This window comes from Sabethes cyaneus, chromosome 2, assembly GCF_943734655.1.
Source record: "Sabethes cyaneus chromosome 2, idSabCyanKW18_F2, whole genome shotgun sequence".
Classification (NCBI taxonomy): domain Eukaryota; kingdom Metazoa; phylum Arthropoda; class Insecta; order Diptera; family Culicidae; genus Sabethes; species Sabethes cyaneus.
Window position 1 is genome coordinate 35552346 of NC_071354.1, and position 23561 is coordinate 35575906.

At 40.1% G+C, this 23561-nt stretch overlaps 1 protein-coding gene across 3 annotated transcripts in view; it reads left to right on the forward strand.

Annotated features, from left to right (window-relative positions):
* LOC128734505 (rho guanine nucleotide exchange factor 11) overlaps window positions 1–23561 on the forward strand; it is a 168753-nt gene that overhangs the window by 140476 nt on the left and 4716 nt on the right. For all 3 annotated transcript variants that reach the window (XM_053828741.1, XM_053828743.1, XM_053828742.1), the window contains 5 exons: window positions 13286–13863; window positions 22375–22882; window positions 22958–23135; window positions 23200–23343; window positions 23410–23517. In XM_053828741.1, the coding sequence (XP_053684716.1) occupies window positions 13286–13863; window positions 22375–22882; window positions 22958–23135; window positions 23200–23343; window positions 23410–23517 (1516 nt within the window). The remainder of the gene's footprint in view (window positions 1–13285; window positions 13864–22374; window positions 22883–22957; window positions 23136–23199; window positions 23344–23409; window positions 23518–23561) is intronic.

The following is a 23561-nucleotide window of genomic DNA, read 5'->3' on the forward strand; positions in this document are numbered from 1 at the left end:
GCCATCATTGCCGTCTCCAGTCAGTCAGACCGGCCCAAGATGTTTCCGCTGCTGCTGGTCGCTCTCATTCGTCGGTGCAGCGTACGACGATCGGTCGAGTTTTTCCAGCGTTGCGCGAGCGAGGGAAAATCGCGTTACGTTTTATCGCTGTGCTGTGGTATTATTGTCAGTTCGGTTGGTCGGTTGCTTGGGAAGCAGTCCACCACGAGAAAGCACCAGGTTGTCTACCACCGTGCGGAGTCATTCGGAAGCGGGCGCACGTAACTTTCATTGCATTTTCACTGGTTTTCCGTAATTGGTTTTGGCGCACTTTTTCGGCGGAGTTCAGTGCAATCGTTCGATCCGATTTTCGCACGTGAAAATCCTAACATTGTTGGACTTTTCTTCGGCGCAAAGTATCCAACAGAAACGGAAAGAAATCCAATTTAAAAGTTTGGTTAAAGGTTACACCGGTAAAACACGGTGGGCTGGCGACAATTGTGAGTGTATTGGACAGTTAGTTAAACGACGACGACGGCAAGTTTCAGCAGAAAGCCATGGCAAAGGAATGGAGCACTGCGAAAAATTGCGGAAATTGAACATACGTTTTAAAGTATCTTGTTACCAGTAGCCGTCGCGTTTTTTGCTTGTTTTCTATATATGCAGTATGTTCTGTACTGTGCTGATACTAGATATGTTATGGATCCGGCGAGTTGTTTGGTAAACAGTGAATAACTGCGAAAAACGACGTGAAAGCTATAGTGTATGGTTGTTGGTACTACCTAGGCGAACAATTACGAACGTGCTGAGATCGTTGATGAGGTGCTAGGGAAGATTGATTATTTAAGATTTGGTCTTTTGTTTAGGGATCTGAATGCATCCTATCGGTTAAACTCAAAAAGAAAATAATCAAAACATAGCTGTTTTGTTTTGCTTGATAAGAAACGGTTTACATGTTAGTTTGTGAATTTATAGCAAACAATAAGGGAAAGTATCGAGACAGTACTATAAAACCGACGTTTAACATTTTTATACGTGTTATTTTTAGGGAATCGGCTCATTTCACACGTTTCTTGAAAATTGTGTGGAGATATGTAGCCTTCCACACGATTTTTTCTAGTGCGTCTTAAACAACTGAATTTACGCCTTATTTAAAAAAATCATGTACGAAACTTGGGAACAATAGTTATAATAAATCGAAAACCAGGCTCGTCGTTTTGATGCTATCCAATCGGGTTCCATTCCGTCGGATCCGAACGTATTCCGTGCTGTCTGCTTTTTTTCCTAAGCTGCGACCGTCAAAGGGATAAAAATGCATTCACGGTAGCTAATCCATGAATACATTTGTCATTTGTATTTTCGTATTTAAAAATGGAGGAGGATATAAAAAAATTATTCAAAATAATGTGTAGAACTTGATTTTGTTTCAATTTTACAAAACAAAAATGTAAATTTTGGATATGGAGTGGACTCTAAGAAAAGTTAGGCGAATATTTTCTCTCAAGCTTATGACTCTAGAAAGTACATTTTTTCCTTCATTTTCCTGAGTTTTTGAATTTATTGGGTGTCCAAGCGTATCCTATCGCTAGTGTGCCCAAGCATAAACAAAAGCTGGGGCACCCAAACTGGCAGAAGAATGTTTTGGCTTGTAAAATCGAGTAATCGAAGAATGACGAATTATGACTAATTTGGGTATGAACCATTATTTAAAATTGAGCTAGTAATTGGGGTTAAAATTGGATTTGAAATCGGACTTCAATCTTGAGTATGTACTTAGAACTGAAAGTTTTGTTTTGAATTATACACGAAATTGGACGTAAATTGGGCTGGAAATTAGATTTAGAATTACATTTGAAATTAGGCCTGAAATTGGGATTCACATTGTACTAGAAATTGGACTTGAAATCAGATTTTTAATTTGACTTAAAATTAAAATTAAATTATACTTCAATTTGAACATGGACACGGAATTAGGCATGAAGTTTTACTTGAAACTAAGATTGACATATTTCGTCTGACTCTCTCACACGTTTTTCCATTTTTTGTTCCGTTTTTTTCTTCTTTTCTGTACTAGATTCTTAATTTATTTCTCACTTTTTCTTTCTTTTCTTTCGTTTTTTTGCTGTCCCGTGTTTTCTGTTTTATTGTTCCGTTTTTCTTCGTTTTCTGTCTCATTTTTTCTTATTTGCAGTCTTGTTGTTCCTCTTGTTTTTCATTATTATTAAATTTTCTTTCTCGTTTTCCGTCTTTTCTTTTCCTATTATCTATTTTCGTTTGTCTTTTTCTAACTCTTTTTATTCCGTTTTTCGTCTTAGTCGATTTACGTTTTGCTTTTTTAAGTGCGTCATTTTCTTTTTTTCTATTGCGTGGTTTTTTCTCTCCATTTTTAGCTTCCGTTTTTCGTAGTTTTCTCTTCAGTTTTTGCCGTTTTCTTTGGTCCATTTTTCTATTTTTCTTTTTTTTCTATACCATTTTTCTATTTCCAATTGCTTTGAAGATGAGTTCTTGCGTGCTATTCAACACATCAGGAAAATTTCATTCCAATCAAATATAGTCGAGTCAAATCGTTTGGCTAGTTGAGCTGGAATTGCTCTGCTTCCTCTTTCGCTGGTTTTCCTGTCCCGTTTATCTGTTTGTTCTCTTCTGTTCTTTTTTCTGTTGTCGATTCTGAATTTTCCGGCTCCAATTTTTTCTCCTTTTCATTTGCCCCTTGTTTATCCTGTTTTTTTCTCGTTTTTCATTCCGGTTTTTGTCCAGTTTGCCCTCCTTTTCTTTATCGTTTTTCTGTCTGTTCTCACATTTTTCTTCTCTTCTCTTCCTCCTTTTCTGTATGGTCTCCTCTTTTTTGTCCCGTTTTCCCCTGTTTTCTACTTTTTGCTCTTTTTACGTCCCGTTTTTACTCCCATTATTTCTTTTGATTTTTCTTTTTTGATGTCAGTTTTTCTTTTTCTCTCTTGCGTTTTTCCTCTTCTTCTATCCCGTTTGTTACGTTTTCTCCCGTGATCTTTTCCATTTTTTTACACGAACAGTCGACTTATCTTTGAAACTTTCCATTGTTACCTAATTTAAAATGGTTTTACTTTTATTTATTTATCACAACTTTTAATACATATTGATTAAAAACCACTCCTTTTCAAACTCTACATCTACAAACTGAACTTAAAATTGGAAATGAATTTAAATTGGGTTGACATTGCACTTGAAACTGGATGTGAGATCGGACTTTTTTCAATCATTTTAATACCTTAACCGCTCGGCCACCTCGCCTAGAATCGCCTGAAATCGGACTTAGAGCTGAACTTGTAATTAGATTTGGTAACGGACATGCAATTAGCATCAATTCTTTAATTGGATATAAATTGTAATTGTATTTGAAATTGGACTTGAAATCAGTGTTGAAATTGGGCCTGAAATTAGAATTGAACTTGGAATTGGAACGGATTTGAACCAAATTTAAAGCAAAGTCTTGTCACTTTTAGGAAAGCAGGAAAGTTGCAATATCATTTTGCAAACGCAAAATTAGACAATCCTCTAGATCCGCTTCATTCGGTTCTGGAGTTGTGCAAACAACTCGAACTGACGCAGAATCCATTCAGTATCCAATTGTATTGTTTATCAACACAACTGCCTGCACGGCATACGTTGTCAGCAGCCATACAACTTTCAATATTCCGTAGAATATGTATCGTTTGTCGCACAAACCATTATTATCAGAGCCGAAATAATAATGCACAGTTATTCATTTATTCGAGAATGAGAAAATTGTCTGACGTCTAGAAAATTACCGATGGAGGAGCACATGCGAGATGCGCCGCACACATATTAGATTATATCCAATGCCAATATATGTAGTCTATAGTCTTTCATTCCTCCGTCACCGGGGACCGGACAGGGCCGCATAATTTGTGAATGTTTTCGCTTTGAACTTGAGTGCTGCAGCCGGCAGTTGCTATGTGGTTGGTGTTGCTCATTGAAATGTCCACTATAGTAGACAACGCGCTACTTTCATGACGAGGATAGTTTGTAGACAGTTGATAGACAGGTATCCGGTACGATTCCAATTAAAACGTTATCATTTGTGTTGATGTGCTCAAAACAGCTGCTGCCACGAACGGTGCCGATGCGCTTACGTTGAATCGGTTGCCACTTGCCAGCCCCAACCCTGCTAGGAGAGGGGAGCGACATCGAAATCCAACGCATTATTATTTCAAAAGGATTTCTAGTAAAATTCGAACATATATTTCGGACAAAGTGCGCCTTTTGTGCGAGGAAACCATTCCCCAACATCACAGGAAACGAAATCTGGTTCCCAAATCGGAACGAAAAAGAGACCAGAACAAGTTTTTTTTTCATTTTGTTACTCATTAATCACCGATTGATTATCTGTTCGTTGTACATTTTATGAGGTTGCATCCCGGGTGTTGTTTCCTTTTACGCAAAACAAGACCATCCACCAATCTACTACAGTGGCGGCCTTGTCTGTGTCTTCCAGACGCAATTTTTTATGACCCTTATATGAGTTCATCAATCAGCAGCAGCGACGTCTGCTGGTGTTGTCTTCGGTGGCGACGCAACAAGCCAGCCAAAACAGAACAAAGGTCGGAAATGGACGATGATAGAATACCGGAAGGAGATGGGAAAATATCGGTTTTTCGGTTATTTATGAGAAGGGAAAATGTTTCGCTGAGAACTAAGAATGTAGCTGCTGAATGCAAGTAAAGTCTATAATTTTGTGTTAAAACAAATTTCGAAGACAAGTTCTTTTAATTCTTTTTGGTGAAAATACTGGTACTATTTTTAGTATTAGTATTTAGTATAGGCTACCCTACCCTATTTTTTCTTAAATTAATTTTGTCTAACAATTTTTTATAGACTAATCTCAAGTTTTTTTTTTTTAGTCTTGACCTTGAAATGCGGTCATACATATATATTAATATTTTTTGAAACGATGGTTCTACAATTGATGAAGGGACGGTAGGGGAAAGAAAATGAAAATTTTTTTGGTGAAGGTGGGGAAGAGCGGAAAGGAAGGGGGGGGGGCGTATTGGTAGCTATGCTTGACAAGTAGTCATTTTGACTCCTACCTTTTGTCCAATACTGGAGGGTGCATGAGTCGAACCAAGCTGTAATCTAAGATTATAACCGGAACCGAGGTGTTGTGGGTTCGAATCCGGTTATAATCTTAGATTACAGCTTGGTTCGACTCATGCACCCTCCAGCATTGGACAAAAGGTAGGAGTCAAAATGACTACTTGTCAAGCATAGCTACCAATACCCCCCTTCCTTTCCGCTCTTCCCCACCTTCACCAAAAAAATTTTCATTTTCTTTCCCCTACCGTCCCTTCATCAATTGTAGAACCATCGTTTCAAAAAATATTAATTTTTTATGCTCTCCGGGTTTTAATGCCAATTGAAGGGCTAGGGATGACAAAACTATTAAAAATAATTTGCTACGCCATTGCACTGCATGCAACAAAAGAATATAATATAAAAACGTATAAATATAAAAGCTGAGGTCCGTTGGCTTTGGCTAAATGGCAAAAACATTTTCAAAAAATCTGCTAATGAACTAATGAAATGGAAAAGGTCACAAAAATGCCATCCGATGCCATGCCAAAAATATGCTTTGTTTATGCAATTTTTAAAGCTAGAAATTTGAGAGCGAGAGAGAGAGAGGGATTTCAAATGGAGTAAAATTTTTTGTTGGTGGCCATCTTGGATTTGGCCGCCATGTTGGATTTTATCAAAAAATCGTCGTTTTCGCCATGATCCCCCCAACCGATTTTAATTTTAAGGTCACCATCGGAAAGCTGGAAAAAAAATGCTACAATTGATATTCATTAAATTAGATGTGCAATGGCATTTACTAAACGAAACAAGTTCTCTTTAGCAAGATATACCATTATTTGAGAATTGTGAGAATTGAGACACAGATAGTCAAGTTATTCACTTTGCACCAATTTACAAATGTATCCAAGAGAAGTTAAAGGCGATGACAAACCTCGATGCAACGAATCTTCAAGTAGATTTTAAAATCGTCAGCATAAACCAGTCCTCTTTCAAGTCTTCAAGTCTCTTCAAGTTCTGTCTTGCGGCACGCCAGATTGATTCATGAACAGGGACGATACCTTCGCTCAAATACGAGCGCAACAATGTGACGCACTATTGCGAAACACCCAGTCGTGATATATAATCAAGCAATATATCGATGACTGATGCGATCGAAGGCAGTTTTTACTTACACCTTGCGTTCCATTACAGTAATGCATTATTAATGCATTAGAAGTAAAATCAAGTAGGTTCGTCGCCACGCAGCAGCCAGCCACGTTGGTTAAAAGAAATGTAATGTTTAGTGCTACGAATTAAAGCATCGCGCACGAAAAAGCGAAAGAGGCCGAGAGAAAGCGAGAGCCACCGAGAGAGAGAGAGAGAGAGAGTAAAAGAGAAATGTTGAGTGTACTTGTGAGAGTGAGGTAATCGGAGAAATAGAGAAAAATAAAATAAAGAGAATAAGTGAATGAGAGAATCAGAGAATGAAGGAGAGAGTAAGATTGGGAGAGAATGAGCGAAAGAATTATGTGGGAGAGAGAGGAGGAGAGATGGTGATATTGCAGTGAACCTCTCCCCTGATCATTAGCCACCCGGCCACTGTTCACAGCAGTCTCACAGGTATGAAAACACGCGTTTTTTAATTGCGCCCAAAAAGTTGATTATACTGGTTAACTATGTTCATAGAAATTTCATAGCGTAAAAAGCTCTTTCTTATGGTTAGAACCATTCTTTGATTAACCCTCCTAAAAGTAAGATAGAAACTTTATTTTTCAAGCAGTAAGAGATAGAGCAAAACAATGTTCTACAAAATTTTTGAGAAGATTATTATAAAGAACTTTGCCAAAGAAAGTGACCTTCTAGCTATTATAGTTGTGGAGATAAGAAACAACTTTTGTGAAAACTCCATGATAATCAACACAGTTCTTTTCACAGTGTTTTAACACATTTGACATGTTTCCAAATGATTTTCAAACTAAGCTTTTGATAAAAGAAAAGTGTGACAAAATCTGGTAAAATGTAACAAAATCGGGTCAAAAACGTGACAAAATCGGGGGTGATAAAATCGGGAAGTGACAAAATCCGGGAGTGACAAAATTGGGTTACCACTGTATATAAAAATGGATTTCTGTCTGTCTGTCGGGATGTTTCTTATAGAATCGAAAACTACTGAAATTTTGTATGTAGGGGTTTTTGGGGCCAGGAAAGGTTCTTATGATGGTTAGAGACCCCTCCCCTCACTAAGAAGGGGGGCTCCCATACAAATGAAACACAATTTCTGCATAACTCGAGAACTAATCAGGCAAATGGAACACAATTTGGCATGTGGGTGTTTTTGGAGACAAGAATTTTTTCTACGGTGAATTGAGACCCCTCCCCTCTTTAGAAGAGGAATTATGATCCCTCTCCCCTTTAAGAGGGGGGGGGGCTTCCATACAAATGAAATACAAACTTCCTCGTAACTCGAGAACTAATCAAGCAAATGGAACCAAATTTGGCATGTCAAGGTTTTTGGAGGCAAGAATTTTTTCTATGGTGAATTTGGACCCCTCCCCACTTTAGGAGGGGGGGTTCCTATACAAATGAAATACAAATTTCCTCATAACTTGAGAATCAATCAATCAAATGAAACCATATTTGGCATGTGGGTGTTTTTGGAGACAAGAATATTTTCTATGATGCATTAGGACTCCTCATACCTCCAGAACTAATCAAGCAAATGGAACCAAATTTTGCATGTGGGTGTTTTTGAAGGCAAATTTTTTTTTCTATAGTAAATGGCGACCCCTCCCCTCTTTAGGAGGGGAATTATGACCCCTCCCCTCTTTAGGAGGGGAATTATGACTTCTCCCCCTTCAATAGTGGGGGAAGCCTTCTATACAAATGAAATACAAATATCCTCATAACTAGAGAACTAATCAAGCAAATGGAACCAAATTTGGCATGTGGGGGGTTTTGGAGGCAGGAATTTTTTTATGATGGTTTGAGACCCTTCACCCGTGTGGTAGGGATATAAGGACTCAAACAAATAAAACAGAAATTTTTGCGTAACTCAAAAACTAATCGAACTCGATAAATTTTAGATTCTTTCATAAAAGTCATTAGTCAATAACAAGACCACCAAAAACTATCAATAGTAATATTAGATGATTACGGAGAGACGGACACAGGCCGCGAGTGTTGCTGGTGATCTGCCGTCGGAAGCGCTGGCCACTGCGGGGTGGACAGCCCCCCGTAGAGATTAGAGATGTATTTTCCTAGATCTACTGACCTCTATTACTTTCCTTCAGTTGGTTCACCCCTGCGAAATGGTACTTTCTACGAAAAGATTTTCCGTGAAACGGTACATCCTGCGTAAGGTTTTTCGCGAAATGTTATTCTGCGAAACTCTATATTCCGCGTTATGGTCAACCGAGAATTGGTGTTCCTGAAAATGGTATTCGGCGAAATGGTTTGTAATGATGGCGAATATTTAAATGCTATCTGCTTTATTTTATCAGGCTAAGAAATGGGGGGAGTGGTTTTCTATTTTACTGTGAGGAAAATTTGTTTATTAAAACAACCTGAACTCCTCAGAAACTTGCAAAACTCGAGATTGTGATAAAGGTCATCCGAGATTCAGGTTTTATGTACAATACAGTTTAATTTGTGGCAGTACGAAGTTTGTCGGGTCAGCTAGTAAAGTATAAATTTATAAGAATGCTGTGAAACACATATTTGTTTATTAGCACCATTATAGCTGAAATATTTGGGCGATGTGCTATGAGTTCTGCTGGCTACGATGACTTTTTTCACATGCGCCTGGAACTTGTCGTCCTATTGACCGCCTCTAGTTTCTGATAATAAAGAACAGAAGTTGGCGCTAGTGTTTCATCAAGCGCCATGAGTCATGCTATCAATGTTTCCTTGTTGAATACAACAGATGGCGTTACTTTGTAACGCATATTGTACATATTGGAAACAGCTCAATTTTGAGCGACAATAAATACTCAACGCAGCAATATTACTATCTTATGCATCTCAGTTTTATTTGTGTTTATCGCTAATCGCAGTACAACGGTTGACATCTGAACCAATAAATAGTTGGCAAACATTGTTTTTATTTATCGCGTTCATGTTGCGAAATTTAATTTTTTGGAATTTGGAAGGTCGCAAACATATTCTGCTCCCGGCTCTTGTACGGTTTCAAATCACTTTTCCGGGCTCACGGACGAATGGCAGTAAGATGCTATGAAGAGGTATAGGAAAAGTTTGTTTTTTTATCAAAACCAAAAAATTTATCAAAATTAGGCAGAAGTAATGAAAATTAAGCATAGCAGAGTAACTGTACCGCAAACAAAATGTAATTAGTGATTGTTTTTCATAGATAAGTGAGAAATTTTGATTTTACTGCCACTAGAAAAGCGTCATCTCTTGAAAAGCAACGGTTCGTGTGGTGTCCTATTGTGAGAGCAGTGGTCATTTGTTCCGTTGTTGCTTTGTTATTCCGTCTTCTCGTATGAGATTGTAGTTTGATCGAAAAATGTAGCCCCGTTAACCTTGCCGGTATAGTAAATTTATGACAGCCAGCGAATTTTTAAGTATTAATTTATCCACGTAATACAATCTAATGAAATATGGAGTAGCTTACAAAACTTCGTCCCTCTTTCAGATTAAAATCCTTCAAATTCTTTTCACATGCTAAACCAGATTATAACTTAAGGAAACTTAAGGAACTGTCTGTGAAAAACCACCTCTCGCACGAACGCAAACTGCAACGGAACAGTAATCTCGCAAGGAGTTATTCTTCTGACTAGCCGTGGAGCACAACAATAAACGCGGTTGGTTCTCGTGAGACCGAAGCTAACTACCGCCAGTGCCGCGCATACTTACGCGACCACAGGGATTTTTTTAAAATCATAACATCAAAATGGTAGATTCTACAGTCGATCACTTCACTTTCATTTATTTTGTAAACTAAAGTAAGGCCAATAGTTCAAACTATTCGGCCTAGATAATTTGGAATTGAGATACTTAATAAATTTGGCCCAAAACGGGTGCAACGGGAAGTGAAGCTGACTCAATAGCAGTCACTTAGAAATTTTTCATCAGGTACAAAATCTTATTTATCAAAAAATAAGGAATCATGAACCTTAATGTTTTCTATGTAATATTTATTGCTGCACGCTTTGCAGCGCCTGATCCCGTTTTATTGCATCATTTAGATAGTAAGAGCTAGTTTAACCCGAGACTGGCGTCTCGATGCAAAAGCCGGTATTGTTTGTTTTTTGGTAGATGTGACGCAACGCGCATCATATCTGATTTCGACCGAAGTAAGCGGATAGCGCGGTTCACTGAAAACCCACCGACAACGACGCAGCAGCAGCAGCGGAGACGACGCGATACGACGCTGCTCACCGGGAAGGAACCAAAACAAACGACTATCTCACGTAATGGTATCATTTATCATTCGCGCCATACTAAGCCGGCGCACTGCTGCGGTGGCGTGAATAAACGCTCTTGGAAGTAGGTACCTACTGCTGCAGTGCAATCCGATTCATCGCAGCAAAGCGAGCGGAACGTGGATAAGGTGACAATAAATTAATTTGAATTTCCGAAACCGTTTTGTCGGTTTTGGTTTTGAGGTCTCCGGCGGCGGCGGCGGCTGCTGCTGCTGGCTGGTTCGAATCGGTTTTCTGCATCTATGCACGTTCGATACGTTGTTGTTGGTTGACGCATAACCGACTGCCGACGCGACGTTTGAAAAGTGAAATCAACCGCAAGACTAAAATAGCTCGACGACGTTTAAATCGGCTATCGATCTTTGAAAAAAAAGTTGGTGGTAGACAACTAAACTAGCGCTCAAAAATCAATTGCGATGGTATTCAATGCAAATGGTAACTTTAGATTTCAATTCTCAAAATAAGGTATCGGATTATTTATTGGATGTTTGATGATGAAACCATCCAACAATTCCACCGGTGCGTGCTTCCGGTTATGAACCATTTGAATAATTTATTAAAATCTGCTCCACTAATTTCTGGTGAGACATATTTTTGGAGGTTGATGCTAAAAATAAAAATTAATGTTTCCTCTTTGTTAGGTTTTGTTTTTATACAAGCGATTAGTAAAACATAATCCATGAACTTGACTGCTGAAAGGTAAAGATACGAAGCGGGGGCGGTTCTGCCAGTCAAATACGAAAACTTTCCTCATTTGTTACAACCTCTCAGCGACGCTGTCCACCGCACACGTGTGTCCTTTCAGCGACGCACAGTGCGTTGAACGTATGGGACTGCGGGACAAAAATCAAAACTGCTAGTTTTAGTCATTTTATCAAGCTAGTGTAATGAAAAAAGTAGTTTGTGATAATAGAAGCTAGTATTTGCTTAAATGTCTCAAAATATTTACATAATGGCAAAATGGTTTTTCATCATTATATGGGTTGCCGTCGGCTATATAACTACCAAAGTTGTTTGTGAAAGCGACATTTGTACTAGGAATACTTTGGTAAATTCAGCAATGCCATCTTGTGTTAGATTAAGTAGCACTCGAAGATCAACCTTGGCTGCAATTTCGGTAATCGAAAAGTTTTTCTTCAGTGCATGAAAGCTTGGAAAGCTATGTTTATGGAAGACGTTTGCACTTCTAAGCAAAATATAGTTTCGCACTAACAAATCTATATCTGTGAACAGGGCTAGTGTTTAAGTAATACTTAAGCCTTTTTCGCCATTCTCAGCCGTAACGGAAAAGTAAATAATAATTTTCCGTGGCATAATTTGAGACTGCAGCTCGACGTTCTGTTTTTGTTGGGAAATGTTTGAAAACCATTTAATTAGATCCACGAAACGAATTTCCAGCAGGAAAACCGTTATCATCGATTTTTCGTCATTATTATCAACCCGAGAAACGGGAAAAAATGGCAGTACTTAATACCGATTAAATTTATTAATTTTTTTAAAGAAATATTTACTTGCTATATGAAATAAACTAAACAGTGGTTTCTTCTAACAGTGGTTTCTTCTAACAGGAATAACATAATAACGGAAATCTGACGGTTTATCAGTACTTGACGTTGATCTACAAATATTGAATTAACTTGCAGAGTTGCAGGTAGTTGCAGCTAAAACCTGTTCGATCTTGTAGAGGACACTTTGAACAATTATTCTGCGTATATTTTAGCTTGGAAGTCGGTGGAACATTTTTTAAATCAGTAATCAAAGTTGGAGTTCTGTTTTTTTAAAGGACAATATCTATGTCGTTTCCAGGGGGCGATTTCTTACGAGTGAGGTCAAAATGAATTCCTTCTATAACCAAAATTTATTCTACTAATCTTGATTGTTATTCTCCATTTTAAAGATTTTGATTACACAAACTATGAAACTTTTACGAGCGTGAAGAATAACCTTCAAAAATGAAAGCAAAATTTGTAAGTAAAATCCACTCTGCAACTTGACAGTTTGAACGCTTGTAATAGTAGTTGTGACGCTTTCCCAAGCAAACTAATACTTGTTTATATAGCAGAAGGCATCTATAAACAATTTTAAATACTTAGTATACAGGATTAAAAAAAAGTGAAAAATGATTTTTGTCTATGGCTCAACGCACTGTGCGACGTATCGAGCACACTGGATAGCCTCGTATCAATCAAACCATGTCACATATTATATTGAACAGAACAGATTACATCTAAAGGCTTGACTCGTTCGTTCGTTCGTTCGCCGCCACCGCGCCGCGCTATATTTTACACTCGAAGAAACAACCAAATTGTCCTTCGAAAGTTGCGTGCCAATAATAACACACCGCGCCAAGCACACGAGCCGCGATGCGACGGCGAGGAATAATGCTTTCGCGCTCGGATGAATGCCAGTGAGATCGATCGCACTTACTTACATGCTGACTGTCGAGAAAACTAGTAGAAGAAAGTAACGAACAGAGTGTGAGCTTAAGTGTCGATCGCGCACTAATTAGGCTGTGGAATGAATCTAACCGTTCCGGTGGTAAGTGGCCGATTGAGGCGTAAAAGCATAGCCGCCGAAGTCGTCCACTGTCTAACGGACCTACGCCTGGAGAACGACGATAGCGTGTCCTCGGGCGGCCACGGCAAACATCATGGAAGCAAGCGCCGGGGCAGCCTCGGTGGAGAGCCCCAAAGACGTCCTTCACTTGTTTCTAGGTAGTCTGAGGTGTTATTGTGGAATATTTTTTAAAACATGTGCTATACCGAACGAATAACTGGACTAATCCTTTGTTTTTTTTTTTTTTTTCATTCTAACAGGTGGTTTAAGCACATCTCGGATGCTGCAGATGCGTACAAAGCGCGTACCAAAGGAAGCCACGAGTACGGTGAGGATGCCACCGGCAACGCCGGTCAGCCTCCGAAGGATTCGTTCGAAACTGTTACCGAAGCGCAGAAGATCGAACAAACTTCAACGCCGATCGATCGGCTAGAGCGCAAGGATAGCAGCCTTCAGTGTCGTGCCATTAGTACCGGTGGTCCCGGTTCCGGGGTGGGTGGCAACAGTGCCAACAGTGCAAGTGTAAACAGTGGCCTGAACAACAACGAAGACTCACTACCGAACAAGAACCGGGCCGCAAACGAGAACGATGACAACGTCGAGAATGAGGAAAAGGAAAAGATCAAACGACGCAGCATGCTGGGATCGTCACAGGACTATAACGGTCCGGGCGATAATACCGGCCCGGAGGATGAAGACGATTACGGCCCAGACAGCCGGGGCCGGGGTCTGAATAATACTCGAACTCTGACGCAGCAGTGCTCGCTCGTTGCACCGAGCGAAATCCACGTCAGTATAAGCAACACGCTGACCGCCGAACCGATATTGACACCTTCAGGTAAATATACTGTCCAGTTGCTGGAAGCTTGGATAGACAGCTTTAGAGTTATACCATTCGATTCGGATGAAGTGATTTGTTAATATAGTGTGCATTGACGGGCTACTATTTACTCGTGTCCGTTTATCTAACGTCGCTTTAAGTTGACGGGGCGGAAGAATTGAGGCCACCCAGAAGTATTGAATTAAGTAAGCGTTGCCAACTGAAGTGTTAGGAATATTTGCTGCTGTGGTTGTTTAACCGGAAACGTTTCAAGATGGACTGGTTATAATGATTTATTAATTTATCTATTCAAATTGCTCTCTAACAGTGATTTTTTTTGGGTAAACCATCAAATAATGCAGTTTGCGACGTACTACAATCGTCAAGTTTCTGAATTTTGTGAAAATTTTTGGCTGCGCAAAATGTGCAAATTCTCAATGTCAATGGGTGATTTCCCTTAAAAAAATTAACGTTCTAAAAATACATTAACAAGATTCTTTCTTTGAATTATTTTAAAAATGATTGACACGTGAAAACCTTAGATATTATTTCTCAAACTTGCAATTTTAATTTATCATTCTTGGCACTTGATAGTGCCATTTGTGTGTCGCAAACCGACGGATGGCGTTCTCAAGCTGTCTAAAAAATAATTACCTATATGTACTAAAGGAATGTCGAAAATAAGCTGTGCAACGTGAAGCGTGTGATGCCTTTGTACATGAAATGATACTGTCCATGCTTGACAACTCGTGCTGTTTCAAGCAGTCGTCTTCATTCACGTCGATCTCTTTCGACCACTCGTCGTCAATTTCCCAGTCGTCTCAGAAGTCACACGTAAATCACTTTCAACCTGGTTGAGCCATCGCCATTTTGCACGTGGAGCCCCGCTATTCTTGGTGCCGCGCCAAATCGCAAAAATGTGGATTGGCTGAAAAGATCAGCAACTTGCTGAATAAAGTAACTATCTAATTCTTACTGGTTACGAAACATAATCATTTGTTTAAAAAAAGCACTTATAAATCCCATTACGCTCAATAACTTTGCACACGATTTTTCCATTGCTTTCAAATGTTCTACAATGTTATTTAGCATGTTAAACTACACATTTTCTCTAAAGACTGTTCGTCGCTAGGACGCATATTTATTGAGTTATAAAATATTTTAGAAAAAGAATTCGCACTATTCAGTTTTTTTTTCATTTTCGGGCAACTTCGGGCAAACCAGACAACTTTTATAGTGAAGTGCTTTATTTTGTCTACAAAAAGTCAAATTTCCATCAAGAGATCTCCGAAGTAACCTCGGAAAAAATTAGTTTAAAAGTGTGTTACTTTTTGATATAATATTTTATAACTCATTAAATATACATCTTAGTGAACAACAGTCTTCCCAGTGTATTTTAACATACTGATTAACTTTGTAGGACATTTGAAAGTAATGAAAAAATTCTAGTTTTATTAAGCTTTAGTATGTTCTAAAACTTTTCTGAAGAAATTTTTTTTGACGTATTTGTAAAAAGTTAAGTTTGTACCACCCTTATAGCTGTATGCACGGTCACCCTATTAGTGTAAAAGAATGCGCTAGATTTGAGTAATGAACTTTCTAAAAGACTTACTTACGCCTTATGACAAGGCCTCCTAACATAATTCCTCCATCTAATTCGGTCTATGGCAGCTAGTCTCCAGTTCCGCGTGCACCCAGTGCTCGCAAGATCACGCTTCACCTGGTCTTGCCACCTCGCTCGCTGTGCCCCTCTTCGTCTTGTTCCTACCGGATTTGATGCGAAAACCAATTTTGCATGATACTTGTTCGGCATTCTAGCTATATGTCATGCCCAACGTATCCGTCCAGCTGTAACCACTTTCTGAATATTGGGTTCGTCGTGGATACGCGCGAGTTCGAAGTTCATTGTTCTCCTCCGTAATCGTTCGCCCCAACGATGGTTCTCAGCACGCACCGCTCGAAACATCCGAGTGCTCGCGGGTTCTCTTCTGGCTGTGTCCAGTGTCTCGCGTTTTGTATAATGTGCACATTGCACGGAGGCTCTGATATTTTGACCCCAAGTGTTTGTGGAGTCCGTAGTAGACCCGACTTTCGCTAACAATACGCCTTTTAATCTCACGGCTTGTATTATTGCCCTCGGTTGCCAGTGAACCAAGGTATACGAACTCGTCGTCCACCTTAAACTCATTCCCGTCCCTAAGGTCCCTAAGGTGCACCGTTGTAAAGTAATCGAAAAAAACAAACCGTGTAAAAAGAGATTAGTGTACTGAATAGTGGTCAGGAAAGACCATCTCCTTATCGAAGTCCCCTGCGAGATTCGAATGGGTTCGACAAGATAGTCCACCCAAGATTCTCACACAGCACTGAAATTCAGCCATGCCATGATCAGTCTAGTAAGCTTACCTGGAAAGCCATTTTCGTCCAGAATTTTTCATAGCTCTTGTCTGTTTACACTATCATATGCGGCGTTGAAATCAATGAACTAGTGACACTTCTTGAGAATCTGCCACAGGGTGAAAATTTGGTTCGCTGTAAGCGGCTTGATAACTTCCCACAAAGCTATTGTCTCTTAGACTAATCTCAAGTTTTTTAGTCTTGTCCTTGAAATGCGGTCATACATATATATTAATATTTTTTTTTTTTTTTTTTTTGAAACGATGGTTCTACAATTGATGAAGGGACGGTAGGGGAAAGAAATGAAAATTTTTTTGGTGAAGGTGGGGAAGAGCGGAAAGGAAGGGAGGGGGGGTATTGGTAGCTATGCTTGACAAGTAGTCATTTTGACTCCTACCTTTTGTCCAATGCTGGAGGGTGCATGAGTCGAACCAATCTGTAATCTATATTGTTTCTTGGCGACAGTCGATGAAAGATGACTTGGGAAAGCACCTTGTAGGCGTAATTCAGCATAGTAATAGCTCGATAGTTCTCACAATCCAGTTTATCACCTTTCTTGTAGAAAGGGCAAATAACTTCGTCTTACCATTCCTCCGGTAGTCGTTCTGTATCCCAAATTTCGACAATTCATTGATGCAAACAACTAGCCTAGGTCCATTTTAATAAGTTCCGCTCCAATGCATTCCTTTCCTGCTGCTTAATTGTTCTTCTGGATGGACCGCTTTAACTTCGTTAATATATGAAGGCGGTACATCTCCGTTGCTTGCTGCACCAATGAAGTCACTTCCCCTACTATCATGGGCTTCCGTAGTGATACTTCCACCTTTTGATCACCGCACGATCCACAGTTAAAATACCTCCATCTTTATCGCAACACATTTCGCCCCGCGGCATAAAGCCTTTACGAGATTCTTTGAGTCTTTGATAGAACTTCCGTGTGTCGTGAAAGCAGTACAGCTGCTCGAGTTCTTCGCACTGATTCTCCTCCTGTTGGCACTTCTGCCTTTTTTAAGTGATCATATCCCGCTGACCTGGCTAATTGGCCGACAAAAGGGTAAGGTTTTGCGCCTCATCACAAGAGTAGCCCCTGCCGCGATACCACTTCTGCCGTCGTCTTTGCCACTTGGAGAGTCACTTGACTGTATCGCCGAAGATCTCAGGTTGCCCCTTGACCTCCATCACAACCAGACCCCCTCCCCCAAGCATTCATCCTTAGGCACGGGTCGCATAACACCGAGGACTAAGGGTCTTTCGTGCAGAATGTAGCATGCTCCAAAACTGCTTGCAACATTAAGAGCAAAGATTTTTACAAAATTTGCCGCGAAAGAGACTCGATGTGCTGCTCCGGTTGAATCCACTACAAATTTGTCACGTAGCCATCCGGAGCTGCATACCGAGAAACAAATCTCAACACTATTCCTTTATCCTCGCTTGGAAAAGACAGCTCGGGACCCAATTCCGATTTCCCCATCACCTGTTCACTTCTTTTTAGGGAGCCACACGTTCGGTTCATCAGCAAATGTCCGTTACTGGCGGAATTAAAGCAACCAGGGTAGTTCGTTCTATGTCAAGAACTTGTCCCAATAGTACTAAGTCCTGGGTTACTCGTCACCAATTCATTAACCGTCTTGGCCCACCGCAAGTCAGCATAAATCTGGTCGAGTCATCTAGCATGTCGGACCTCTCTATTCCTAGTGGGGGTAGGGCTCTTCAAGACAACAGATTTCGGTGCACAGTCATCCGGTATTATTGGGACACGGTCGGCCCACCGTAGCCTTCCGACTTTCGCTGGGTGTACAATGGGAATCTCTCCAAATAGTTCCTGCAGCTTCATGGTTCACTCTCCGTCTGCAATACCTGGAAGAGTACCTTGTAGGCGGCATTTACCAGCGTTATGCCGTGGAATCGATCGCCGATGGGACAAACAACTTCTTCCATCGAGTACTCGGATCCGATGGTTTCTCCTCCAAATCCTAAAAATAACCCAAGGTAGAGCCGTTTTGAACGTTTCTCGGCCATGTTTATAAAGAAGCTTTGCTGGTGGGCGGTCCTTACCGGCAATTCCCAGTTCGTTTGAAGTGCTACCGCTCTGGTAAGGTTGGATCTTTCCGACGCGGGTCTTCCAAAGGAGAGAAGGTCCTTTGCGATAGATTTTCCGGTACTTATTTCTTACTTTTGCCAGTAGAGCCGAGGTGGTTTTTGCCGTATCAAGAATTCCTCTCCGCTGTACGCAGTCCTAGGCTACTCGTCGCCAATTCGTTGAGCGTCTCGACAGTCGCAAGTCGGCTTCAATCTGGTCGAACCATCTAGCACGTTGTGCCCCTCTATTCCCAGTGCCGGTGGGGTTCTTGAAGAGAACGGATTTCTCTGCACAGTCGTCCGGCATCCTTGCGATGTGGCCGGCCTACCGCACAGTGGGACGGATTCAAAAGAAGACGGACATCGATATTTGTGACAAAACTACTAAAGTTATCAACTTACTGTCTTCTGCGGTGTTTCTTCGATTTCTGAGGACTTTCTAATAGTATTGTAATATTTGGGATTAAGGGTATAACACAACACACAGAAAAAATAACTTTTTAGTTTCAAGCTTACCGTCTTCGATTGGTAAGAAACAATTGTAGGTAATATTGTTTTGAACAACTTTACTGATGACAAAAAGTAGCTATCTCTTAAGGGAAAAAAGTTACGGAGCGAGACTTGCGGGTACCCCCTTAATATTAGTTTTTTTCACATAGCTCGTTTATTTCAACTCTTGTAAGCATGAAATGTACTGCAAAGTTACAGACAGTGCAAATTTGCAAATTTTTGTAGAATATGTGGAAACTATACATTGGCCGGTTTTCAAGTTGTTTAAATTTCTTGCTTTTTTAGTGCAAGCTTTAAACCGTAGTTTCTTGTGCAAGTAGCAGCGGACTTTTAAAGTTTTTGCAACATTCACTCTTCATGTGTAAGAATCTGTATAAATGACTGTGGGATCTCATGGGCCATATGAGTAAACTGCATTTAAGTTTTTCAGTTTTGAAGATTTAACCCTTCAACGAGAAAGACCGCCGCCTGTGAATCTAGATCCCTAGAGCAACATATGAAATTTGTTTTGAATGAACAATATAAAAAGTTCGTTTACAACAGAATTCTTGACGTTTTGACAACAAGATTACAACATTCTGATCATGCATTCGAGAGTTATCATCTTTCAAAACCAAGAATTCATGAGAATTGTAAAAAGATTATTCCGTCATTTTCACTTTTAAAGAAAAGATCATTTAGAACAAATTAATCAACCTCAACATTTTTGTGAGCTATTCATATGGTTTATTTAAATTGTGTAATGCATTTGATTTAAAAAAATATTTAGATATACCGTTGGAGACATGAGAATCGTGGAAAAAGGTCATTAGCTCGAAGGCACGTTTTTTTCGATGTTACCTGCTAGAGAGTCAAAGTAAATCATATCTACCTAACAAGCCCGTTGTCGCCTATTTGAATCTCGACTGGGAGATGCTGCTGTAGGATCGCAGCACTATCCCTATAATTATCCTAAATTCCTACAACTGACTGTGAAGTCTGTCGTTATAAAAAACAAAGGGCCAAGTTTCGAAAATAGCACCCTAGGCTTTATTTTACTTTCCACTTTAGTTATGGTATTCGTGCCTTAATTTGCTTTTATGTTTAAATGTATATAAGACATGTTTAGTAAAAGAAATCAACTAATTTAAGGTAAAATGAGATTTGTACAACTTTAATTTAAACGTTCTTTTGTGCTGTAAAACTGATAAACTTAAATGCAGTTTACTCATATGTCCCATGAGATCCCACTGTCATTTATACATATTCTTATACATAAAGAGTGGATGTTGCAAAAACATTATAAGTCAGCTGCTACATTCTGCATGTTTAGAGTAAATACTTCAAGTTTTTTCATTTACCTTTTTCACGTGAAACGACTAAAATTTGAAAATTGCGGAAATATGTTTGGTCCTGCCTTCAGAAAAAGGTGAATACCTCAGCGAGATTTGAACATACGTCCATACTTTTTTCGGCAAAGTTGTTCGTCATAAAATTTCCCATCTATACAGTATACGTACGTTACTCTGAGATACTGTTCGATACCCTGTTTTGACGTTTATTTAAATGAAATTTCGAAAATTTTAAATTTTTGCCAAATTCAATAAATTTTTGTAACCAAATATGACTCCAGACATGCCACCATAACTTTTTTATGAATGTATCAGATCCCAATGATTGTGAAAAAATAGTTAAGTACCTTTTTTCACCTACTTTAACATTTTTAAAAATATTTTTCTGAATTTTCTCCTGAAAAATGCCATTTTTTCATAAAACTCAAATGTGCGACCCCTAAATCGCGGCAACCAATGTTGACGTCATATAAAAGTTTTGTTGTGACACCCTAAGCTAGCATTTGAGGGGTGAGCCCCCGGGTTTTCTGACATAGTGCTATTTTGGGACACTCTATTGGTCATGCTTCCCAACTCTTGTATGAAGGGCCAAAAGGGAATTGGTCGATAAGCAACATCACTTACACGTACCAGGGATTTAGAGAATCTCCTTCCAAGGGCTAAGTCACCTGAGTCAATCGTTGAATAAACCGTCTTAATGCAGAATGACTCCAGCAGGTGGGGAGAAGAGCCCGCTCATTATCCACGATGTGTTGTTAATCGGGCCAAGATTAACCCTAGAAAGTTGACTGTTTCACTCTCCCTAGGCCCACCGCTTCAAACAAGTGCTCTGATGGTCCCTCCCTCTTCCCGATTCTAGTTTATTTATGGAATGTGGTATATATGCGTAAAAATAGAACAATCTCACCAGCAGTCCTTCAAATGGAATAGAGTTGCGTCCTTTTAGTTTCCATAAATGCTTCTAATAATTAATTTGATTTTTCTTCTGGTATCCAATATCCATGTGCAGTATTAACACTCGTATTGGCCAAAGTTTTCACTATAAAGCAGTAAATGCTTCATAAGCTAAAACGAAAAAAATAATTAAAATAACTTATATTATGCTTACCAGATCGTGTGGCTCCACCTTCTGCCCAAAGCCTCGATTATGAGATCAGGCAGCCGGGAACCACACAGTATCGCACCTCCTAGCTTGGCTACTCAATAGAGCATTACCGGGTATGGCCACGTGGAGGCGCTAGGTAGGGGCTTGGGATAGCTAGAGCTATATTGAACGCTCCTCATTTGCCTTCCCCATTTCATCCCCTTATTCCGCAATGATGAAACTGTGCAAAAACAGTGAATGCTCAAACACAAATTATTAAATTATTAAAGAAGCTCCTCCGACATTACGAGTAGGAAAATACTCTGAATCCTTTCGTAGTTCTCGCCAGTGCGATTACTTGCAAAAAGCCTCAGTTCGAAGATTTTACCGCTTAGCCTCAAAACAGTTTTTTTGGCAGTTTTATTTAACACTGGCAACTTTTAATGCAATCGTAAAAAATGGAAGTTGAACATATTAAAAACTATTTATACACCTACTTCTTGTTTTTTCTAATGAATAAACTGCCGGTTGGAATTTGCACCTTTCTTCCAGCGTTCCTGGAACTAGCAATCTTACTTCCGATTGTTTATTCAGCACTGCCTAAATCAAACGCAGTTATAACAGATTCGAATTCAAACGATTCTACAATGTGGGCACATGCAAATTTATATCCACCGGCATCGCGCGCGCGTGAGCTGGAAATGCGAAAGAACTATAATGGACCATTTCTTGAATCAATAAACGGCCGAAACGAAACGAAAAGCCGGCTCGACTGCTCGACTAAGAGAAAAGGAAATAATAACGTTAATCTGGCTTGGCTGCGCGCGGAAAGATTTTAGCGCGTAAACAGATAAACATTTGCTTGCCCAAGAATGGCACTACTTTTCTCGCGTAGCCGCTGCTCTACTCTGGCATCGTGCTTTGTTTATTGTTGCAGCATTTATTCGAATTTGCATCTTTTCGGAATGCTAAACTCACTAACCTGTCAATGTGGCTAAACAAACTTCGGACATTGTAGAAATAGTGGCCCGCCTTGTAGCCAAATGCATCGAATGGTGGTGCATCTGAGGATTGTTATTTGAAAATATGAAATGAGTCGCAATTAAATGATCTATTTTTTCGTTTTCTTAGAAAAACTTCGCCGATTAGACCAGGCCATCCGCCGGACGCTGGTCGAAAAGCAGCGGGTCGTCTGTGATATGTTTAAAGTGCCGGATGAGCATTTCCTGGCGATCGCGGATATTGCCGGTCAACCGGAAGCACCCCAAAAGGAACCAACGGATATCATTCTTGCCGCCTTCTCTCACATCCAGTCACTGACGGATGCACTGAACGAGCACATGCGCGTCTCCCAGAGTCAGGAGATTTCCGCCGTTTCCACCTCTGTCTGTGATGAGTGTAATCGTCGTGCCGGCAGCGTTAAGGGCCTGCTGCCCCTGACCGCCAAGCATGCCGTCCTGCCAGCAGCTGCCGGCTCCGGATCGGACCTGAACGTTTCGGCGAGTGATCCGGTCGGCGTTGGTAATGCTGCTGGTATGCAACCGAGCGTGGGAGCTCCACCCATCGCTTTGCTGATGGAGAACGATCAGGTCAACATTACCGAAGACGAGGATGGTTACTGTGAGATTGACGAAGTGAGGTAAGTGGAACTAGGGTTTTTGTATTTGAATAGTCGATAATTATTGACGTACTTATAATCTCGTTTATGAAACAGAGCCGCTGCGGTTCTACTCGAATCACAAATGCTGGAAGCACAGGCCAAAAAGATGGCAGCTGAAGCAGCTGCCCTTGCAGAGGCCAAGGCTGCCGACTCTACATCGCTCGATGATAGCGGAGGACCGAAAACTCCGGATTCGCATATCGAAATTAATGAGAACTATGACAGTACACAGGTAGGTTGTCTTCGCGTCGCGAAAAAATTTGGTTAAATTGTGCTTATCTAAGCGTTCTTTGTAGAACCATCTGCCACCGAAATTCACCGGAATAGATATGTGCGGTAGAAATCGACTGCTGCACGCTTCGGTCATTGCGCCCACCATACCGTGCCATCTGATAGCGAGTTACGTGACTGGTCTGAATGCCCAAATATCACAGCTCTTGGTATGTTTGGTTTTGCTCTAGTCAACCTCTATCTCGAAATAACACTTTTTCCTCTACTTATTTAAGCCAAAAATTAGTGAACGAGATTTAGAACGTGAACAATTGAAAAGGGAAAATCAGCATTTACGGGAACTACTGAATGCTATGCATCAGGAGAGAGTTTTAGAATCACAGGTTGGATCTCAAATGGGAAAGAACGTGGATCAGTTTTGAACTAA